Raw genomic sequence first — 22200 nt, 5'->3', positions numbered from 1 at the left:
ATAATTTTTTCCCATTGGTTTAATGTGTGTACAATTTGTATGTATACAAAACTGTAAAAAAAATGCGTTTTTTCATTTTTTCCCCACTTTTTCCAGTTTTTTTCAAACAAAACAATGTACTACCCAGCTTACTATGGTTTCAAATGAAAGCCCTACTTGTGCTGAAAAAAACAATATATGATTTGTGTGGGTGCACCAATTGATAAGAGAGAAATTACAGTTGAAGAAAGACATGGCAAAAACACAAAAACGGCTCCGGTCCTTTAGCGACACCTTAGTATCAAAATCCCGGTCCTGAAGGGGTTAAAGGGGGCAATAATGCATATATATATATATATATATATATATATATATATATATATATATATATATATATATATATATATATATATATATATGTACATCGCTGTATTTCAGCAAAGAAATGCATTTCACTACCACTAGTAGCTGCTGGGTTCAAGGTTAAACCTAACATACCATAGAAATGAGATACGAGAGAATGGGGAGGTGTATTTCAAGCCATGAGTTACCATTAGAAAATGTATACACAATTTTTAGCAACATACATAATAATTAGAACATGAAGTAGCAACTTGAAGACACTTGGCACAAAGGCTTTTGGTCTTTTTTGAGCCAGCTTTGTTGAAGATATATATATTTTTATAAAAGATGACAAACTATGAGTTGCACCTTGAGCTAGAGTTATATAAAGCTTTATTTAACTTTGAAATGGTATTCATGTGTTTAGCTAATGATTGGCTATTCACAGCACAGCACAGTTTAAATAGATTGATACAAAAAAAAAAAACCTGAAAAGAAAAGTGCCATAGAGAGGCTTAAAGATTACAGCAAGATTTTACAAACAGCTGTATGATCAAATGGCAAACTCTGTGTTTATATAATAATGGGTGTTTATGTGTGAGTGACTGTATATATATTAAACAGGTGTCATATTCTTATTTCTCTTTACTTGTTTTTAGACAGGTGTAAATTTCTTCAAATCTATGCGTAAACTTTTTTTTTATGCTCTTTTTTACATGTATCTTAAAGTGTAACATAACAACACGATTGTTCTAATTTAACACAAACTATAAGATAACAAACTTATCCAAAAATATCCAAGTCTTAGATTCCCAAGACATGGTTTCACTAGCGGAAAGATGAAATACCGAAACTATTTTGTTTAGTTGACTATAATTTTTCCTGAATTAAGAGTTGTTATATTAATATTATTAGAATTTTTTTTTTTAAATAGTTGCTTTGTATACGTTTGCTACAGATACTTTTTTTTAAACTTTCTGCATGTATACATTTCTTCATTTCTATATGTATGCATTTCATAAAGCATAATTCCATTCTTTTCAGTTTGTTCACAATGAACATAATTCCTTAAGTCTCACCTTGATTACAGATCACTGCATTAAAAGAAAAGAAATCAGGACAACCACAAAATGCCTTTTAAAACTGATTGAGATCATAGAGCTTCCTATTAATCAAATATGACTGTCTAAGTTGGCTTGTCTGTAATGAAAATATGTTTATATTTTGTAACATATTTTCAGTGTGTGTATAACAGTTATTGTAATCTTTCCCGAACTCTACAAATACCCTCAATGTGTTCTGTAAATATTCTTTTACACCATCTGATTCTTAATCCAGCACTTATGTTCATACTGTAACACAATGTGTTATATGCAAGATTATGTAAGTAAATACACTTATAAAAAAGCAAATAGTTGAAACTGCCACTTTCAAGGGTTAGTGCTTACCATGGCATATTGTGGACCTGAAATAGGCTGGTAATTGTACGTTTGAGAGAAACAAAAGAAGTCAAATTACAAGCCATGGCTTTTGTCCTCAGGGGGCTGTTATGGTGAAAATTCAGTAGAATCTCGCTGAGTTAGTTGTAAATTTCCCTCTGTCCATTTTATACATACTCAGCAATATTTCAGAATCAGGACACCTGTGCTTGGGGGCTATGATTAGGCATGGGCCTGGCCTATGGAAGTGAGCGGGACCAGTCCTAGAAATGGGTGGGGGATGAAGCATGGCCACTCACCAGCTTTTCCCAAACTGCCACCTTGCGGCCCTTGCAGCCCAGGTGCGCTGCAATAGCACAGACCTCTGTTGCCTTTTTCAATGCCCTGGACCAGTCAGGGGCGACCACAGGATCTCCTCAACCACCCTATGCTCTCCATTGCCTGCAAAAGCGGGATAGGGCCTAAAAACCGTCTCTGTTGCACACAAACTGAGGTATGTATTTATAAACACTTCCTTTTCCCCGAAGTTAATTAGATTTTGCTATACATGTACTGAAGTACCTTCTGTAGGATATGAGAGTGTTACAGATCTGCTTGACGAACATTTTCTATTTATGTGTCTTACGCCCTTGGTAATTTTAAAAGGAATATGCCCATTGAAAGCAGAAAAACATCACTTTTCTGCAACACATTTAGATAACTCCAGTAAGCGCATATCCAGGCTATAACAATTCTCCAACCACATATTCTTTTACATGTCATTCAAGGAAGAAGACTTTGGGGTAAAGGTTATTTCTCATTGTTTTTACCTATGCCGACAGAATTTTGGATCACTTTGATATATGAACTTTCAGAACATAATAACAGTAATTTGGCTGTCAGAATCTCATGCGAGTTATATTTACTTGTGTAAATCCTTTTACTGTGTGACATCTATGCAAAACTATCCATCACTATAATCATGGCTGCTGGAAAATTGTAAACAACATATTTAAGAGGACCTTTCACCAGTTCACATTTACTGAAAACAATAGAGAATAGAATCTTCTTTTATAGAATGCCTCAATGTTGAAATTAACAAAAAAATTGAAACAAAAAATCATCAGAAGGTAGAAAAAATAACCTGGAATAACACATACATTTTTACAATTAAAGATGAAACCGAATGTGAATTTTTAAATAGTTTGTTACCAGGAATCAGTAATTTTAGGTATCTGGTATTTTACAAGCATTCCTGTTTTAGGAGAGACAGTCCCTTTTTCAGTGGCTAAATCCCTCTGCCTTTCTTTCCTTTTGTGATCCCCTTTTTCCCTAGGTGCTCAGAATGTTTGTAGCGCATTGCTCTACAGCCCTAAAAGTCACAATGAATATTTTAACATCATTTAATGTGTTTAGAAATTAAACTGTGCAAATGAAATATACTATTCTACTAAACACCTTACTTGGTTACATAACTAAGTATAAATAGTACGAAGTCCCACAAAAAGCCCCCAACACAGAAGTGTTCCACAGAAGTGTTCTTTGAAATGTTGAGAGGTATGCTGTTTTGTTAAAAGAGACATTACACCCAACCACTATGCTGTTAACCTTTATACATTGTCTAGTGTCTCCCCTTTTTAATTAACTAGGGATTTCATGGAGTTAATGGAGAAGAGATGAAACATTTTAATGTTTTTTCCTCATCTTATCATTTATATATTATGGAAAGCAAATTCAACTCATTTCACAAGAGAAACAGGCAAGAAGGCATAATTAAGTCATTAAAATGAAACAGCGCCCCATGTCTCACTTCTGTGAATAAAATCTACTAACACACAGATTACTTTTTTCACCCCATTCCTTTAAGATTGTAAAATAGCGAGCAGGGCTCTCTCCACCTAATGTATCGGTTAGTCTGTCAATCCTCATCTTGTCATACCCCTTGAATACATGTATTGTATTAAGTGCTGCATAAATTGTTGGCGCTATATAAATAAGAGATAATAATAATAGTTAGATAGATAGATAATAGAATTATCCCAGAAGTTACAACACTAACAACATGATAGAGTGACCACTTACAACATAAGCTGTCACTAGTTTTTAGCTGAGCAGGGCCTCTGGGGAATTAGCCCATCTATTTCATGCTTAGGCAGAGAACTGCACAAGGTGGTGGTACACACCACTAGAAGACCATTGGCTGATACTGCAGCTGATATCAGGAAACATTCCACCAGTGTGCCCCAGTTCACAGTGTCATTGAGCAAGTACTGACGGACCTCAGTCTGGGAAAAATATATGTGGTATAACATAATAGAAATGGGTATCGTTTGGTTGGAGGTCCTTTACACATGCAGTTTGACAATATTAACCAATTCTAGGCTTTTAACACAGTCCTCCAGGAAATGACAGAATCTTCAATCATTTAAATTCAACAGTCTATTTACAAATAAACTAAACAGAAATAAACCTAATAACCTAGCGCTCACTAAACAAAAATCAATCCTGAGCATTACCAGATGGCTAAACCTGTTACCAGCAAAACTAAACTAATGAGAATACACAATTGCATAGAATTTTTCTCTTGGCTAACAGGACAGGTAGAAAGGCTCTTTTTTTACTTTTACCCTTTCAACACACTTTTAAATTAGGTTGCAGCGTATCTGGTTAGTAGTCTCTGATGTGTTGCTTGCTGGGAAATGTAGTTTCCTGAGTTAGACTTTCCAGAGATTTCTGAAATTCGTAGGATTCTGGGTCCTAAGTACCTTCTTTCCACTATATATCTTTTCCTCTGACAATGTCAAGATATATAATAAAACTGTCTACTTAATTTTGTATGGTTTGGTATATTGGCATCCCTCTAAATGTAGCTTGGATTTCTATTTAGGGAGTGCAGTTAGTTGTTGTTCCTTACTTATCTTTGGATCAAAAAGTCTTAATATAAGCTCATTTCAGTTGAGCAAATCTCTTTAGGTTTCCTGCTGAGTGGGGCATTTAAACTTTAAAGCTGCAATGCATTTATTTTCTAATGCTTACAGAGAAAACCTTACTGCGCAAGCATAATGGTGCACATAGAAGCTTTAGATTGTTCAGTGGGAGAACACATGAAGGGATATAACTGCATTTTTCTTCACTGAGGAAACATCAAAGGTCTTCGTGTCCGACTGGTTTAGCAACTAAGACGGACCGTCTCTAACCTACACTTTTTTCTTAAGATACTTCTTTGTACTGTACCATTATGACACATTCTACCATCCTTGGTAGTACTCCATCAAAATGATTAATACAAAATAAAAATAAAAAAATGTAAGCCACCGTTTGATCTTTAATTTTTTAAATTACTTTAAATCCTTTTTTTGGTGAAGGGGAATCTTATACTTAATAAATTTATATTACAAATATAAGTATAGATTTTCCTGTAATGTACAAACACAAATATACGAACACTCAGCCTCTATGCTTACATGCAGCACTTTAACAGAACGTGAAGTTTGTGCGGAATGCCCCAGAAATAACCTTCCCTCTAATCAACATCAATGATTTCTGGTAACTATTGCTTTTTGAGCGAATACAAGTGTTTGATCAGGAAGCGAAAGAGGATAAGTAATGCTGTAATTATTGGATAACCCACAAAAAGGTATCATTTATGTGCATGTTGCAGTAAGTAGAGCCTTCTACAATTTTATTCCAAGACAGCAGGAATTTTTACACTTTCAATACTGAACTTCTTTTAACTAACATCTTCCACTGATTTACTGCAAGACTGAAACTCCCTTGGTCTCTTACGAGCAATTTGAAGAAATTCTTCAAAACCTTGAAGCTATATCATAGGTGAACTTAGAATTGAGGTCTTAAGTATTCGTCTTTTGATACATTACTAAAATTCATGGATCAGGGATGCAGCATAACCTCCTTAGTGTGCAGAATTGCATATAAAAAATAAATCATATGGAAGAACTGCCATAAGAATAAAGGCAAGACTTTGTCCTGTCGTCTCAAGAAATAAGGTTTTACCGTCAGAGATGTATGTCTGCTCTTGGTAGGACAAAGATGAAATCTTTTTTAGCATATTTACATTTTGAAGAATATCGATGAGGCATGATTTTTATGGTTTCCTCATTTGAAATTCTGCTTAGATGACTTGACACTACATGTGGTTTTCTGACTGTTTTGCGTGTCTGATATGTAAATTTCACTCAAGGGAGTTACATTAAAGAGACATTCCAGCCATCATATGTGCTTTAATGTATATTTTCGTGTGGTTTGTTTCCAAGCCTAAATACTCTGGAGGAGGTGCATTTGGCCAAATCTATCTCCTACACATGATGCACTCACCTCCAGTCAGATCCCCTGTTGGCTCTTCTGGATTCTGCCTGCAGGGCTCTCTTTATAATCCAAATTATGAACATAACTGACTGACTAACTCGCTAGTGAGAAACTAACTTTTAGTTTATAGTAACATGACTAAACTAACATGATATTTGTATTTTGTATAATTTTGTTTCAAGGTGCTTGCCCAGTATAAGAAGAGTGGTAACCTGCAAGTCTTTAGCAGATAGCCTTTTTGATTAACTTATTTGTATAGTACATTTTGATGATTAATTACCATACCAGGGAACTTTCTAGGGTAGGCTACCTGAAGCCACCTATCTTGGTGATGTGGCTGTGCGAAGGGTAAGTCTAGTCCTAAACAGCCTTTAGTGGGTCAGGAGAGAAGGCGAAATGGTAGGAACAGGGAGTGGGCTTGGTGAAATGCCACTACTCTGCAGGAGAAAAAAGAAACTTACTCTTGGAAGCAGGGCTTTGCCTGCATAGTTCTCAGCTATGTTAATGAAAATTCTTCGTCATGCCATTAGAATGTGCAAACATTGACACCAATAAATCACAAACTTATTTTCAGTAGAGGTAAACAACATATTAATTTAAAGCAAATGTAAAGGTCTCATGGGGTTGTGCATGAATATCCTTTTTTTTGTTACCAATTAAGAATAAAAATATTATTTTGCTGATTAATTTAGCAAGATGCATTAGTGTTTTATTGTGTCTCTCAAGAGTTTTTATACAATTGTGTATAAAAAATAATAATAATCATACAGAAATATTATAATAGCCAAAATAATGTAAAAAAAATACATCTGAAGTTCAAAATGGAGATGGGAAGAAAGAAAGAAAATACATTCAATAACAGAATTTTTCCATCAATCATTAGATGTTTGATATCACAGTTACATAGTTGTTCTGACGCCTTTCTATCATAGTTACATAGTTACAGTTTCATGCTCTTGAGAGACACAGTAACTTAGAATTTCTGAGTTGTGTGTTTTCTCTCTTCTTTAAAAATGTTGGTTGATAGATGGTGTTTGGATGGTGCACCTATTGTGTGTGATAGACTGCTGTTTTTATCTGTGACGGTTCCACTACACTTTTTGTTTTAACCCAAAGGAAAGTGTCAGGGTCTATACTAACCTGGGCAGCGGGTAGCCGTGCAACCCCTGTTCGACACCTCCTCCAGCCGCGCGGTCTGCAGGTGTCCCAGCGACACATGCGCAAAAAGCCAGCACTCATAAAAGGGACCACACCCTGGAAATTGGGTAGGTAATTAGGGGGACTCTAGCTGCTGCTCCCCTGATACCACAACCCTTTCTAAAATCTCTGTTAACACCCTTTTTACTGAATAAAGCTTTTTGTTTGACTAAAATGGTTATCTTCCTCCTTTATGACGTCTTTGTTTCCACGCTTACAAGACTAAACTTGTGCTGCCTCATACCTATTGAACTCACTTCCTACTTTCCAGCTTTCACCTGTCCTCTTAATAGAAAAACCTCAAAACCCACTTCTTCAGAGAAGCTTTCAATCTTTTTAACTAGATCCTATGTGATTTGCCACCAGTACAACTCCCACATTCATTATTGCACTCCCCTTCTTTCTGTATACGTTATATTTTTGTACACCACATCCCTTCTAGATTGTAAGCTTGAGAGCAGGGTCTTCTTCACCTTCTCATGTGTGGCCTTACATTAGTCTGTGAATGAAAGTTTTGTCATACCATTTGAATGTATACACTGTAAGAAGCACGGTGTAAATTGGCGCTATAAATAAAAGATAATAATAATGTGTGGATGTATATGTACATGTATGCTGCTAGAGTCAATAAATGTGTATTACTGTGTGTGTTTGATTGTGTGGTGTAAACACGTGTGTGAGCGATTATGGTGTTAGCATGTGTCAGTATATAGTGTAAGCATGTGCATGGGTGTTAGTGTGTATGTGTTACCTCCTCCGTGGCGTCTACGTCGCCGCGAGCAGGGACGCCGAGACGTAGCCCGTGCGTTCGGCTCCCTGCTCATTCCGTTGCGGTGAGCTGCCGCCGGGTCCTTCTTCCTTCGAGACGCGCGCCTCTACGTTGCTCGTGACCCCGACTACTCTATTGCCCGACCCCTCAGATACTATTATTATTTTTTTTATTTAATTTTCCTGTATTATTGCACCTTCTACGTTGCTCTCTGTGGTGAACGGCCCGCATCTCCGTTGCTCTGGTCGCTAAGCGTCCTCACTCCACTAGGAGGCGCCTTTTCTGCAGCGCGGATCCACAGCCCGTACCTTGGTCGTGACAGTATGAGAGAGTGTATGATGTTAGCAGATGTGTGTGAGTGGGTGTTACTGTATGGTGTGGGCATGAGAGTGTGTGTCATTATTTGGTGTTAGAGTGTCAGAGCTGAGCTTAGGTATAGTGGCCCCTGGAAGAGGAGTAGAGAAGGAGACACTGAAAGGAGAGTCAGTGTGTGTGTATATGTATGCGTTAGTAAATGTGTGAGACTAATCAAAATGCTGTAGTGCAGCAGCTTTATTTGATGGATATTATTCATTTGCATATTTGCCGTATTATAAATATAATACGTTTACATATTTATTAAGTGTTCAGTAGATATCTGTGTAATCCTATTATAATCTGTGTTTCTGGATTTACCATATTTATTTCTTGAGAAATAAATTCTTTCTTGGCACACCAGCATTGAAAGAATTGTTCGAAAATATAGGCATTTCTGAAATATTGTACAACATGTGGACTTACCATATGGTATATCAATGCCAATAAAGATGTTAACATTTCTTGCAAAAAAAAAGATTATACAATAAATGCAACAGATAAAGGAAAAGCACAAAAGGAAATCAGCTTTTCTGTTTTGTGTTCTGCTTGAAGAGCCTAAACAATGCACAAATGCTCAATACAAACCGAGGTACAGAGTTAAGTTTACTTTTATCTAATCTAAAGCACCATTATCTGTTCAAACTATAAAGAAGCTACCGTGTGCTATCACGTGTATAGGTGTTAAGGCGCTGGCACAACTACAATGAAGGCATCTTTTGCAAGAACTCACCAAGACATCAAAGGTTCAAAGAGAGAATCTTTTGATTTCCTTTCACATTGGTAATATAACCTGATTCTTCTCAATGCTCAGCTATCCTTCAAGTTGTCAAAAAGCAAAAATAAATTTCCTAACCAAAACTGAAAAGTCCTTGGCTTTTCAAATGACTGTAAATTACACAGCTAAGTGCATAAAGCCACAGGGCTGTCACTGTTACTTTTCTTGACAATTCATCAAAGCATACTAATTCTATAATATCATTACTGTGTCTCTTCTCACTGTACTCATCCAACAAGTTAATTTAATCAACTAATAATAGATTCAGGAATGGATGCAAAAGGCTTTAGCATTTCAAATGATATTACAAGAGCATACGCGGGAGCCAAAGTTATATACTATTTACGTATTACAACACTTACATAGGTAACTGCCGCACATTTATTTAGCAAGGTTTCAAAATGAGATCAAAATGACAGGGTTTAGCTCGACTGTCAAGAATTAAGTAACCTTAATTAATTTGTTCCTACGATTAACTAATGGAAAGCCTAAGAATGTTCGTGTTAGAATTGGAACAAGCTGGGGGGTTTTTTTCTTCCTTAACTGCTTCTTAAAAGACAAGAGAACAGCTTTCAAAATAGTTTGCTACAATATGTTTGGATAAATGGTATCTTATGACTTGATTTGCATGTCATTTCCAATATTTAAAAAAAAAATAATGTGGCTTTTAAAAAAATAAAATACTGTATATGTATTTCTCTGCCGTATGATCAGGTGTAGGCTGTTGTTATGTCATTGGGCATTTCATCCATGGAATGACCCACTTAGCAATTAACGGGACGCACACCCAGTTGTTGGGACTGTTGACAACTAACTTAACAAAACACAATCTATATATAGTAAAACATGAAACTATGGCAGTGTTTAAAGAAATATATCCACAATTAGACAAACAGTTCTTTCATTTAGAATGAACTCGTACTTGGCTATAGTTTTCTTTTTCTTCAAGTACCCAGTGCTATTCAGAACATCTGTCAATAAAATGGAAAACCTGCAGATGCTGCTTTCCCCGTTGTAAATCTGAACAGTCTAATCAAACACTATGATATAACACGCAAATTATTTTACTTTCATCAATAAACAACAGCTTTGTTCATTATTGAGAGACATTAGGTGGCAAAGTATTGAATGCTGTGTATTTTATACTTAAATCAATGTACTGTCTTGAAGTTATGCCACCTAATGTGTTTTTAAGCCATCTACTGCAAAGATCAATGTGATTCTTATTCCATATTCACTGTTAAGTTCAGCCTCATAAATTTAGAATTGCACTCACTTATTTTGATGGTTATATATTAGGCAAGTAATGAAAGGTTTATGATTTTAAATGACTGCAAATCATATCATTTTTTCCCCCCATGCGTTACACATGCTTTTCTAATTTTTTTTTTTTTTTATTTCCCTTCAAGAGTCAAATCAGTTGGTGGTAAAAAGTTTCAAGAAGCAACAAATTTAATATTCAAATGTAGACTACAGGTGCAAGAGTAAGTAATGTGCATTTTAAAAATACAAATTAAATTTTTTAACAACATTTTACACAAGATCATTATTGTAAGGAGGAAATAAAATAATGTATGATTTTATGCCTCTATTTTAATAGAAATAAGAATATTTCTTATGTATTCTTTTGTGAATTATAAAAAAAGCAAAGTGTGCATGCTTTGGGAAATATATCCTTACATGAAATCACTGCAACCATCAGATATATTGGGGTGTCTTTAGCTTCAGCTTAGGGCCTTGGACCCCACTACTTCACAGCACATCATGTTACTTCCAAGAAGTCCTCTTCATAAAACAATACACCCTGTTAAAAAAGTCCACTACACAAAGTCTCTCATGTTTAAAAGAAACAAAAGCATACCCATGTTTTACTCCAGGACATTCTATCTTAAAGAACATTACATTGCTATTCAAGATGGGAAAGCCGACACTAGCCATTTCTAACACTGGGCAAAAGCCCAGTTAGCTGGTGCGATATAGCTCATCCTGCCCACTAGTAAGTCCACTCAGCCAATGCAATCCTTTAGTGTGGTGGCCAAAATTTGCAAACTTAGAGTTCCAGACACAATTTTATATATCCTAGTCCAGGCCTGAAGCTAATTAGAGGAGCAAGCCAGTATGAAAGCATGGCACCTCCACGGGCTGGTCCGCATACCCCCCCCCCAACTCCCCTAATGAAATATCTGCTGGTTTAATTATTAAGCATTTCAAGCATAATTAATTTCTTTTTTTTACTTTAATATGACATTTATATATTCTGACACTTTTATAATAGAACTAATAATGGGGTTGGATAAAATATAATTGACGTAAACAATTTTTATACATACAGTTTGCTTCGCTCGTGTTCACTATGGACGTGACGTTTTGTGAACTCATATAAATACTGAGTTATCCAATATTTTAAAAATGTAAAATGCTATGTCACCTAATCAGACATCCTGATTATTCCATTGAAAGCAATTAGATTTTTGGGGCATTTATTTAAAAGTAAAAGTCAGCTGTTGAGTTGCACTAGTTATATTCAGCATAGTGAGTTAAAAACTCAGTTTTTGTTGTTTTTCTACCCCTGGGGGTTTCCTAAGACTGTGCTTTACACAATATCAGAAGGCATATGCTTAAAGAATTAATTAAAACATAGAGGCAAGAGGGTGACCCTGAGACTTATCATTTACATGTTACTAATGAGAGTTTTGGGCTGCAGTGCTACTATTGTATTTGGTATTATTCCTTGTAATGGTGATTTTGAGGTCATTTAGTGTATATGACTAGCTGAAATCTATTTCTTTGGATATTTTGCAGTCTCTCTTGTGTTGTGCATATGTAATGCCTACCAATAACTGTTGCCTCAATGAGAGTTGAACTCACTTCTGTATTACTTGTCACATCATAGAAGTATAGACACACCTATACACATTGTGTACAAATTACATATACATATTTTTATGTATTTATACAATGTTGAAGTTTATATAAACTTGTTAGCAGAATTACCATCCATAAATATGTCTAATGATCAGTGTTCCCTCTAAGCTGTGCGCTTGTGTGCGCGCACATAGCTTTAAGAGGGAGCGCACACGAACAAAAATTGTGCGCACAACCAGTAGCGTACCGAACGGGGGGGCGGTCCGCTACTGGTTGTGTGCACGGCACCCCTCCAGAGACGGACAGTAATGTCCGCCGCTAGAGGTGCAGGCTCGGTTAGAGGGAGATCAAGGATCTCCCTCTAACCGTCTTAAAAAAAAATCAAGGGAGCGGGAGGTCTGTTAATGCAGACCTCCGATCCTGCTCCCTTGCGACACGCGCAGCAACTGATGTTGTGCGTCGGGATTTGATGTCATATCCCGGCGCACAGCACTGAAGCCAAGCCCACCGCCTCCACTGCACTGGAAGAAGAGGACACAGAAGAGGAATAACGAAGAAGAGGAAAAGTGACAGTGACAGAGAAAAGGTAGGAAAACATTCTGTGAGAGTGAATTAGTAAGTGTGTGAGAGTGATGGGTGTAGTTTAAACTGAATGTTTGTGAATGAGTGTGTGTGTGTGTGTGTGTATGTGATAGCATGGATGTGTAAGTGTGTGGGGGGGGATAGCATGGCATAGGGAGGCTGTAATCATATTCCTATCATGCTCAGGTTCCAGCATGTACTGGCTGCCTGAGCATGATAGGAGTGAGATTGCTGCTAGCAATTCTATTTTTTTGTTCAATTTTGGTGTGTTAACCACATCTTTATTAAAAGTAAGTAACACACCAAAATTGGACAGAAAAATTCGATAACAATATTAATATATATATATATATGATTGCTAACAGCAATCCCACTCCTATCATGCCCAAGCAACCAGTACATGCTAGAACCTGGACATGATAGGAGTGTGATTGCTGTTTATCATACATATAATATATATATATATACATGTCCTGATGAAAGTCAGTAATGACTGAAACGTCGACTTGACTTTGAATAAAATGAAATTGTCTATTTAAAGACCTGGAGTGCTGACCTTCTTTTTGAAAGTGTTTTACATGGAAACTGCTGGTTACTAGCACCGGGCTTGGAATATTTGGAATGGTGTGCAATGGACTCTGTGAGTAAAAAGTAAGTAAAATATATATATGTTATTGATTTTTTGTCTAATTTTGGTGTGTTACTTTTAATAAAAGTGTTTTTGTTTTTAAAGGTGTGTGGGGAGGTCATTTTCGGTTTCAGTCAAGTGAATGCTAAATTTTCAGGTCCAGAATTTTCATTTTGGTGCATATATATATATATATATATATATATATATATATATATATATATAATACTAGGCCAGACACTAAAGTGGTAGGCCTACACCACAGCTTAGTATATAGTGATTGGGGTTATACTGCATTATTGTCAATGTCTGGCTCAATGTATAGTGATAGGTGTTGTGTTGTACCACGGTCAGTGCGTGAGTCAGTATATAGCGATAGATGTTCTGCTGTACCACTGTCAGTGTTTGCCTCAGTATATAATGATAGCAGTTATGCTGTACCACCCTCAATGTTTGCCTCAGTATATAGGGATAGCAGTTATGCTGTACCACTGTCAATGTTTGCCTCACTATATAATGTTAGCAGTTATGCTGTACCACCGTCAATGTTTGCCTTAGTATATAATGCAGTTTTAAAGAGTGTGTGTGTGGGTGTCCCATGTACAGGATCCACCCCAGGTGCCAAATACTCTAGGTACGCCCCTGCGCACAACAGTTTTTCTCAATTTTTTTTTTATCCTTTATGCGGCCTGGAGCCTCCGCTGGTGATTCGCTCATAATTTACTTATGCAGTGAGAATTTCACCTTTAAAAAAACATTACAGTAAGTAATACTGTTGTGTAACTAATACTACATTATCACACTATAATGTAGTGTTATTAACCATGAGCGAGCTGTACCAAAAATGTAGAATAACAATTTAAAGAAGCATATTGTGCGCACAAAATTTTGGCTCTGGGAAAATTTTTGCACAAGAGAAATTTTCTGCGCACACCACCTAAGAAACATTAGAGGGAACATTGCTAATGATAGATGTTATTGATTGCAGCATGTCCGTATTACACCATTTTTGGTTAATAATCTTTATGTAATATTTTTAAAGTATAACACAAGACAGCTGCAAAACAGCAAAGAAAATTATTGGCACATGACAGTGAAGTGTCTTTCTACCAATACAGTCTTGATGCAATGAAAAAAGAAAATTGAAAAGAAACGCATCAGTCCATTCAAGTGAAGAAAAAATATACTACCTTATTTCAAAGTATTTTTACTTAATGTCAGATGTTCTTACCTGCAAATTGTTTTAAATGCACTGGTATGGTTGGGTGCCTTATATTTGATATACTCTAATAATCTTTAATTCCATGGAAGAGCTCCAATTTGGTAATTAAACAAAATTGCAGTAGAAAGAATATATAAGATAGCCTTGTTGTGTCTTACCATGAAATATTGTAGTTGTACCTCGGAACTCTTTGTGTTTGACCCAGAGTCTCAGTGTGAAGTGCTGCTTCCCTGGGCCTTTGGATCGGTTTCCTATTTTTCTAGCCATGCCCACTATCTTCACAGGCTGTCTTGGGCCAAACTTATTTTCAAGACAAATGGGGTTATTTTATCATGACATGATTTTTCAGGTAACTGCAATAAAATTATGATGTGCCTATTATATGTGATAAGGCAAACTACAAAGCAGGACATGGGCTTTTTTCCAGTTCCTCAATGGCAGAAGATATATTTGATATCTGTCAAATATGGCAATAAAAATATTGTTTTGTAGTAATGTTGTAAAGTGTGAAAAATAATACCTGAAACATAAACGGAAGTCCTTGTAACTTTATTTTAATTATTTTTTAAAACAAAAAATAACATTTCTGAAACATGTGAAACTAAATGCAATGAACATATGGCTTATTAGAGTTCTTTGGGTTTTCTTTCCAAGTTGATTCAGTCTGTCCTGTTATGAAGGATAAGGATTTTTGGATATTTTTGTCAAACAGACAGGCCATCTGTTTATATGGTGGGAAGTAACTTGTTTTTTTCTCAAGCTAAGATGAATTCTGATGTTTGTCTTTTTTTCTTTTGGTAATGATTATTCTGAACATTGACACATGGCCAAACAGGACAAGATGCAATAATATGATTATGGTACTTATGTATTAGAGGAGTTGAAAAGTTTCAACATTACGGTCAAGCACTTTTTTTTGTAATCCCAATGCTGTATATTTCTTACAGTTTATAAAGACTATATATGAGTAAAATGTCACTCTGTTTCTCCAGTGATCACTGTACACACTATAAATGCACATAATGGACAGTTGTGAGACATCATTCAACTATAATGGGTTTTAAGGTCCTTGTTTGGGAAATTTGTGTATGGGATCATGTGAGACAGGCACTATAAACCTAAGAACCAAACTAATCCCAAAATTATTATCTGACAATCATATGTTGAGCAGAATGTCTGAAAATGACAGGAAATATAATTAAAAAAATCAGAGGGAGCTCTTAATGTGTTACTGTTACGCGCGCTGCCGCGGCTCCCTCTCCGGCTGCTCCCGCCGGCTCACCGGGCGCCGGCAGCCCCACCTCCGTTCCTCACGCGCGTCACCACCGGGTAACGCGCGCTGCTGCGACTCTTATCTCGGCCACTCACGCTGGTTCCCCTGACGTCGGCGGCTCCACCTCCGGTCCTCTTGCGCGTCGTCGCCGCGGTTCTGCCTCTGCCGCCGCCGCTGTCACTCGGGAGGCTTGCGGTCCAGCCTCCTCGGGCACGCACGCCCGCTCACGATGCAGGCGCGTCGCCGCGTCCTCCACGCGCACACGCCGGGAACACGGCGGAGATGCGCCATCTAGTGGTGGTACCAGCCAACGCACCTGATATCAATTTCACCGTAGCGTGCGTCGCGCCCGATGACGTGAGTGTCTCCTTTTTCTCGTTCTGCTTTATCTCTGCCTTGTGTACCGACCTTTTGCCTGTTTAAACGACCACGATTCTTCTCTGCTTGCCTACGAACCCGGACCTGTTTACCGTTTTTGCACCTGATCTACCTGCCCTGACCTCGCATTGTTTTTGACCTTGCTGCCTGCTGTTGCCCTCGACCTCGGACTGTGTACTGGACTTTCTTTAGCTGTGCTTACCTGCATTGTTGGATCCACCTCGTATACCTGACCGTAACAGTTACGTGGTTTATCCTTATTTAAAAGTTAAGTGTTCTGTTACTAATAACTATATTAAGCAGAACTTATATAGTTACTTTTATATATAGTACCTTATATAGAGCACAAGGAGCAGCTTTCCCAGGTACCACACTGTGAAGGCAGCACCTAATATGCCAGTGGTAATGCCTCTGGGCCCCATTTCACTGAAGCAGATGTGATTTCAGCATGGAGCAGGATCACCTAACATATAAATTATACCTTTGCTAAACTCTGAGCAGGAAAGGTCCTAAAGCTTAGATTACTTTACATCTCTTTCTGTGTTGTGCCAATAAAAGGTGTCTATGGTGGCACATCAACTAAAGACACCATCTTCTCTTGGACCAAATCTACCATGTCTACCTTTGGAACCTACAAGTAATTCCAGTGTTGTGATGGGGAGTTTAGTGGCATAAGACATTTTATAGTGCAAAAGCCAACATCTAGCAGAAGGTCATGAAACAGTAATAAAGAAAGCCCATCTGGGAGGGTTGATATAGCAGATCACATGAGGCAAGTGATAAGATCTTGCACTGTGGTTGAACAGATGTTAAGCACGCAACCAAGTCAAAAGTCTGTCTCTCAGCCAGGGTCGGATCCAGAGCCTGACCTTGGGAGGGGCACTCATGATAAATACACACACGTACTAAGACACTAACAGTAACACAAACAGACACTTAAACACACTCACCTAGACTCTCAACACTAACACACATGTACACACACTAATACAGAAACCCAGACACTCACACTCACACACATATCCAGACAATCACATTAAGACAACTAGACATTCAACACTGACACACACTAACACATGCACACCCAGACACTCACACTAACATGCCCAGATACTTACACTACCACACACATCCAGACACTCACACAACCAGACACATTAACCAGTGACACAGACATTTGCGCTAACACTCACCAACACACACATCCAGACATAAACACTAAGCTAGACATGTAACACTAACATACACTAACGCATGTGCACCCAAACACTCACAGTAACATGCCCAGACACTTACACACATCTAGACAATAACACAACCAGACACTCACACTAAAGCAACCCGACCCACTAACATGCACACATGAGCTCTAACATACCCAGACACAGACATGCACTAACATACTCAATCACACACAGACACACACACACATGTCTTTAGTGAAGCTCACACACAGCGGAAGCTGCCACGCTACTACCGCTGGGTCAAAACAACATGACCCAACTCAACCCCACCTACTTCTTGAAATTAGTAAGATAAAGTCCAGGACTCAGGACTTCCCTCTTTATTCCTACTCCTGCAGCATCCCTTTGTCTTTCTTAGGGTCCGGTTGCCCCCCTCCCCACATTAGTCCACAGTCTCAACTAAAACAGATTTTTTTAGAGCATGGCAAGTAAACGTGTTGCAAACAGGTTATTTTTTTCTGCATTTCAAAATAAACCATTTCAATATATTTCTGTGATAATGCTGCTACGTTCTAAACATTTATGTAAATGCACCTTTTCCTTTACATTTTCATGAAATCAACAGCTTTCCTCGTAGTAATTATTGCAGTGAAAATCATCATCTCATTCTCAAGTAATTCCCAATGCCTAAGAAAGATTACTTCTGCTTCATTTCTTTTAGCATCCTATTTGCACATCCTAAAACAACATGCTGGTTGAATGTTTCATTCATTAGTAAAATTTGATCACAGCAGCAGGAATGTTACCTGTTTTAACTGCTTCTGAGTAGCACTGCTTCAAAATCAAATTCTCAAAATGAGACAACTTTTATTTCTCTTAAGGGGCTGGATATAGTCTTGTTGAATGTGTGGTTTTGTTTTAACTTGGGAGATCTAAAATAATTTACCAGCATTTTAATGAAATGCAGGAATTCTAAGCAGTATGTTTAATGGTGTTGCAACAAGGAAAATTTCATATTCAAGTGTAGTGCTTTTCAAAGGCTGCTTAAAAAATATCCCCAATTTGAGCTCAACAACCATGAATGGTACCCCCAAATATGTTTTTTATTCTTGTAGTGCCTCACAAATAAAGGTCTTTATGTTTTGGAGGGTTAAAAGTTAAATTCTACACAGTTTTTTTTATATATATTTTAAATTGGGTAGGGTCAATAAAAAGGTTTTTATTTTTGTATTTCTACCTGGATGGGGACCGTCTTGTTAATTTGTAAGATTTTATACGTTTTTGGTCTAGAGAATCCTTTGGAGTCCTTTGGAATTTAGAGATTTCTCTTATAATGGGACACAAGTTCCACTTACTGTTCACAATACTGTATTATGAAGACTGGAAACACTGGATAGGTTTGGTGCTGGGATCTTTCATGGTCCCCTGCTGGTTGATTACAGTAGCACTGGACAGGAATGCGGGGCTATATTGAGCACTGCTTCCTGATCATTCTGTTTCATTTTTATACCCACTGCAGCTGATCACAATTTTTCTATCTTCAAAACAAAGAGGAAAAAATACAATAGACCATAGAGATGTCACCATGACATCATAAGGCATACACTAACCTCCCATAAGGTTGTATGTTATGGTGTTTAGTGATATGTACTATTTAATAAGATGCATCTGTTTAATGATGCCTCCTCTACATATATTCATTGTCTATCCTAGTTTCAGTTTTTTTCTCAGAGCTTTATCTGATCATTGGCCTTATTTACATTAGGTGGTAGCACTACAGGATTTATGTGGGAAAAGCAGTTCTTGCCTGTTGAATGTGGATGAATGTTTAATAATATCTTTGGTACTCCCTTAAGTAAAGCGGTTTTCCATCACATGTACCCCACCACAGGTTATGTGTGTACACAGAGGTTTTTTAGTAATCTTCACTGTGAATGTCTTATCTATATTTCATCAAACTAGTACTGTTGGTTCCCTGGTATTCGCTGGACCCAGAGACATGTTCCATGTATAAGTGTGTACTTATCTTTACTTCACCAGTGAGATTGGTGTCAAACTTTACTGTAGGACTGTAGCTCTGGGTTTAGGAGGGCCACCCTTGGCTTCTTGACCTTTCGTAAGATTTCTTTAATCTTTTAATCCAGGTTTTTTTGCTGGCTAGTCTATTCACTAACAAATCAGTCCCATGGCCTTGTGACCTGGAATTTGCCCTACCCTTTCAGGTTTTTGGTTCTTTGGACTTGTAATTTGTCACTGATACCTTTGGATTTTGCAGTGCCATCTACGTACATGCTACTGGGATCCTCCCGTCATGAGGCCTACCCACAATTTCCTCATTTTGCGGCAACCCAGCGCCCCTGAGCACTGTGCTGTTCTGGAACATTTTATATTATTTTTTCTAAATAACATATGTAGACCTCAGCCACAACTTACACATTTCACAATTTGTATGTATATATGAAAAATAAGTATATGACACTAGTAAAAACACCACCGTCTGAAACTGCTTGTGTAAATTACTACACTTGGTTATTCCACTAATTAGTTATGGACAAGACCTGATACCATGTGGTGTCAATAGTATTCATGTCAGAAGGCACTAATTTCATTAATTAGAGACGTGCAACTGAGAACAGACAGATTAATACTAGCATAGGCATTCAATTTAATAATGACAAAAAGTGTTTTTATAATCTGAATCGGAATATTTGGCTTCATTCCAAACACATGGACATGTGTCAACAATGAGGGGAGATTACACAAGTATTCTAGCTGGTGTTTTAAAAGCTTTTTACCCATGATAAAGATGAACATGTAAAAAAGTATTGAATGATGAATTGATGAATTTGTCAATTGCATCTCTTCATACTGCAGACGCACTTTATATTACAATTTGTCTTTTTCATAGATTAGGTAACAAAGATTATACGAACAAGGAATTTGACGTACATATTAAGGAGATCAAGACAAGCGGAATGTTTGTTTCTTTTATTAGTGCTTGTAGTGTTCTAGTGCTAGCAAAATTAATTAGCATCACCTTATACAATTGGCCTCAGTATACCCTTTTCCATTATCGTGTTTTTTCATCTCTATCTTTCATGTATTTGTCAGAGAATACCAAAGAAAGTGGTAACACTGCGAGCCAGTACAATACCTGTGTTGCTTATATAAAATGCAGAATTTGGATTTTCAGGCTTAAGTGGATTTATTATAGTCAAATCTGTTAGACTAATAATAGTAAATCAGGCTGGACTTATGCGGTTTAAATGTCAGTCTCTGAAAATGAATGGAGTACTGATGACAATAATTCACCATTTCTTACCCTCAGCCTATTCATTACTTCTTTATAAAAATGCAACAATTTGCAGTTCAAAGGAAACTCACGACAATGTAACAAAATCAATATTGGTTGCATCATTCCACTGTAATTCTAATATATTTGCCTTGGGCACAAAAACTGATTCAAAATAGGGAATTTGATTCAAACTCACTTTTAACTCTTGCATTGGAGCATGGCCTGCTTGTTTTACTCTCTAATCACGTCTTACATGTTTCAAATAATGTTTTATTTCTTTTGACTGAATTATTTTTTATTATTATTATTTTGCAAATACTAAACTTTGAAACATTGTTAAAGTGATATTTGACGGTACTAAAGGATTTTTCTCTCTTCAGTTGGAGCTGAACATACATGACAACTCCTTCAGAAAGATCCTCTCAAAAGAGATTATATTAAATATGAACTCTAATTCTGAAGGTATAATAAAGACATACCAAGTTTCACAAGGGAAGAGAAAAAAGTTGGTTGTGACTTTGAAATCAATGTAGACACACAACAAAGATATGCTTCTTCTTATTAAGTTAAATACGTCTAGTTCGTGCTTCCCAAAATATGATAACTCTAAATACAATACTTTCAAATAAAATATTTCTCTTTTTTTTTTTAAATGCTGGGATGTGAGAATTAGTATGAAATATGTGAAAGATGCGTGTGTGTGTGTACACAGTATGTCTTATGTCATGTTTATTTTGCAACTTAAATAAAATGTCAGAATATTCAGATACGATGTAGGAGCACGAGAGGAGGCCTCTAAATATTCATATATTCTTTAATACTAAATGTCACATTATACACAACACTTTCAAGAACAAAATTGCATTCAGCAGACTGGAATTCAACAAGTGTGCATATTTAAAGGAGGCTGTCCCAATCAGTTTTAGGCAGCTGCTTCTGAGTGTGTTTGTGCATACTGCTTTGTGTACCTGGAAGATGCTTGGTTCTTTATATTGGAACATAGCAATCTTAAGAAAAATGCATCTGCTTGTATAAATGATATGTCTTAAAATAATTTAGTAACAGCTGCTGTGTACTAGATAAAGATTTTAAACATATTTAGGTGGGTGCTAAAATGGGAGGCAGTGATAGAGAAATTGCTCTATAGAAACAGGTTATGTTGTATTGATCATGCAGACTTATAAAATCATAATATTCTTGTAGATTTAGCAGCTTGTTCTTACAGGTCTTTAGTACTGGTGATAATCATGACAGTCATACTTCTCCCAGAAATGCTTGTGGAAATGCCACCACATAGCCTTTTGCTGCTTACCAAGACTAAAAAAAATGTTGTGTACAACACAAGCTAGTGTGAAATTAAAGGGCAATTGTGATCTTGACAGTGGTTAGCATAACAAAATTAAGTCATAAAACATAATATGAATACATTTGTAATAAGTGAAGTTATTTTGGATCAAAAGTAAGGAACTGTTTTATTTCAGGAAAATAGAGAACTATGGGAAAAGTTGGCATGTATTGCAATTCTTAACATGTTTTCCAAGATAAACTCTCCCCTTACGGCAGGAAAAACAGAGCTGGAGCTTCACAATGTATATCTTGTAGAAGAGTTC

At 36.8% G+C, this 22200-nt stretch overlaps 1 protein-coding gene across 9 annotated transcripts in view; it reads right to left on the bottom strand.

The window, feature by feature from the left end:
• The window catches only part of LOC149285889 (teneurin-2-like), a 771075-nt gene that overhangs the window by 680063 nt on the left and 68812 nt on the right, over positions 1 to 22200 (bottom strand). The window contains exons 3-4 of one of the 9 annotated variants that reach the window (XM_089494756.1): positions 19225 to 19233; positions 17281 to 17293 (exon numbers count right to left, since the gene is read on the bottom strand). The exons of the other annotated variants lie outside the window; for them this stretch is intronic. Coding sequence (XP_089350882.1) covers positions 17281 to 17293; positions 19225 to 19233 — 22 coding nt within the window. The remainder of the gene's footprint in view (positions 1 to 17280; positions 17294 to 19224; positions 19234 to 22200) is intronic. 9 annotated transcript variants of the gene reach the window in all.

This window comes from Sceloporus occidentalis, unplaced genomic scaffold, assembly GCF_023333645.1.
Source record: "Sceloporus occidentalis isolate IW3139 unplaced genomic scaffold, rSceOcc1.0.p SCAF_75, whole genome shotgun sequence".
Lineage (NCBI taxonomy): Eukaryota > Metazoa > Chordata > Lepidosauria > Squamata > Phrynosomatidae > Sceloporus > Sceloporus occidentalis.
Note: the sequence above shows the minus strand (reverse complement) of the source record. Positions and strands in the feature narration are given on the sequence as shown.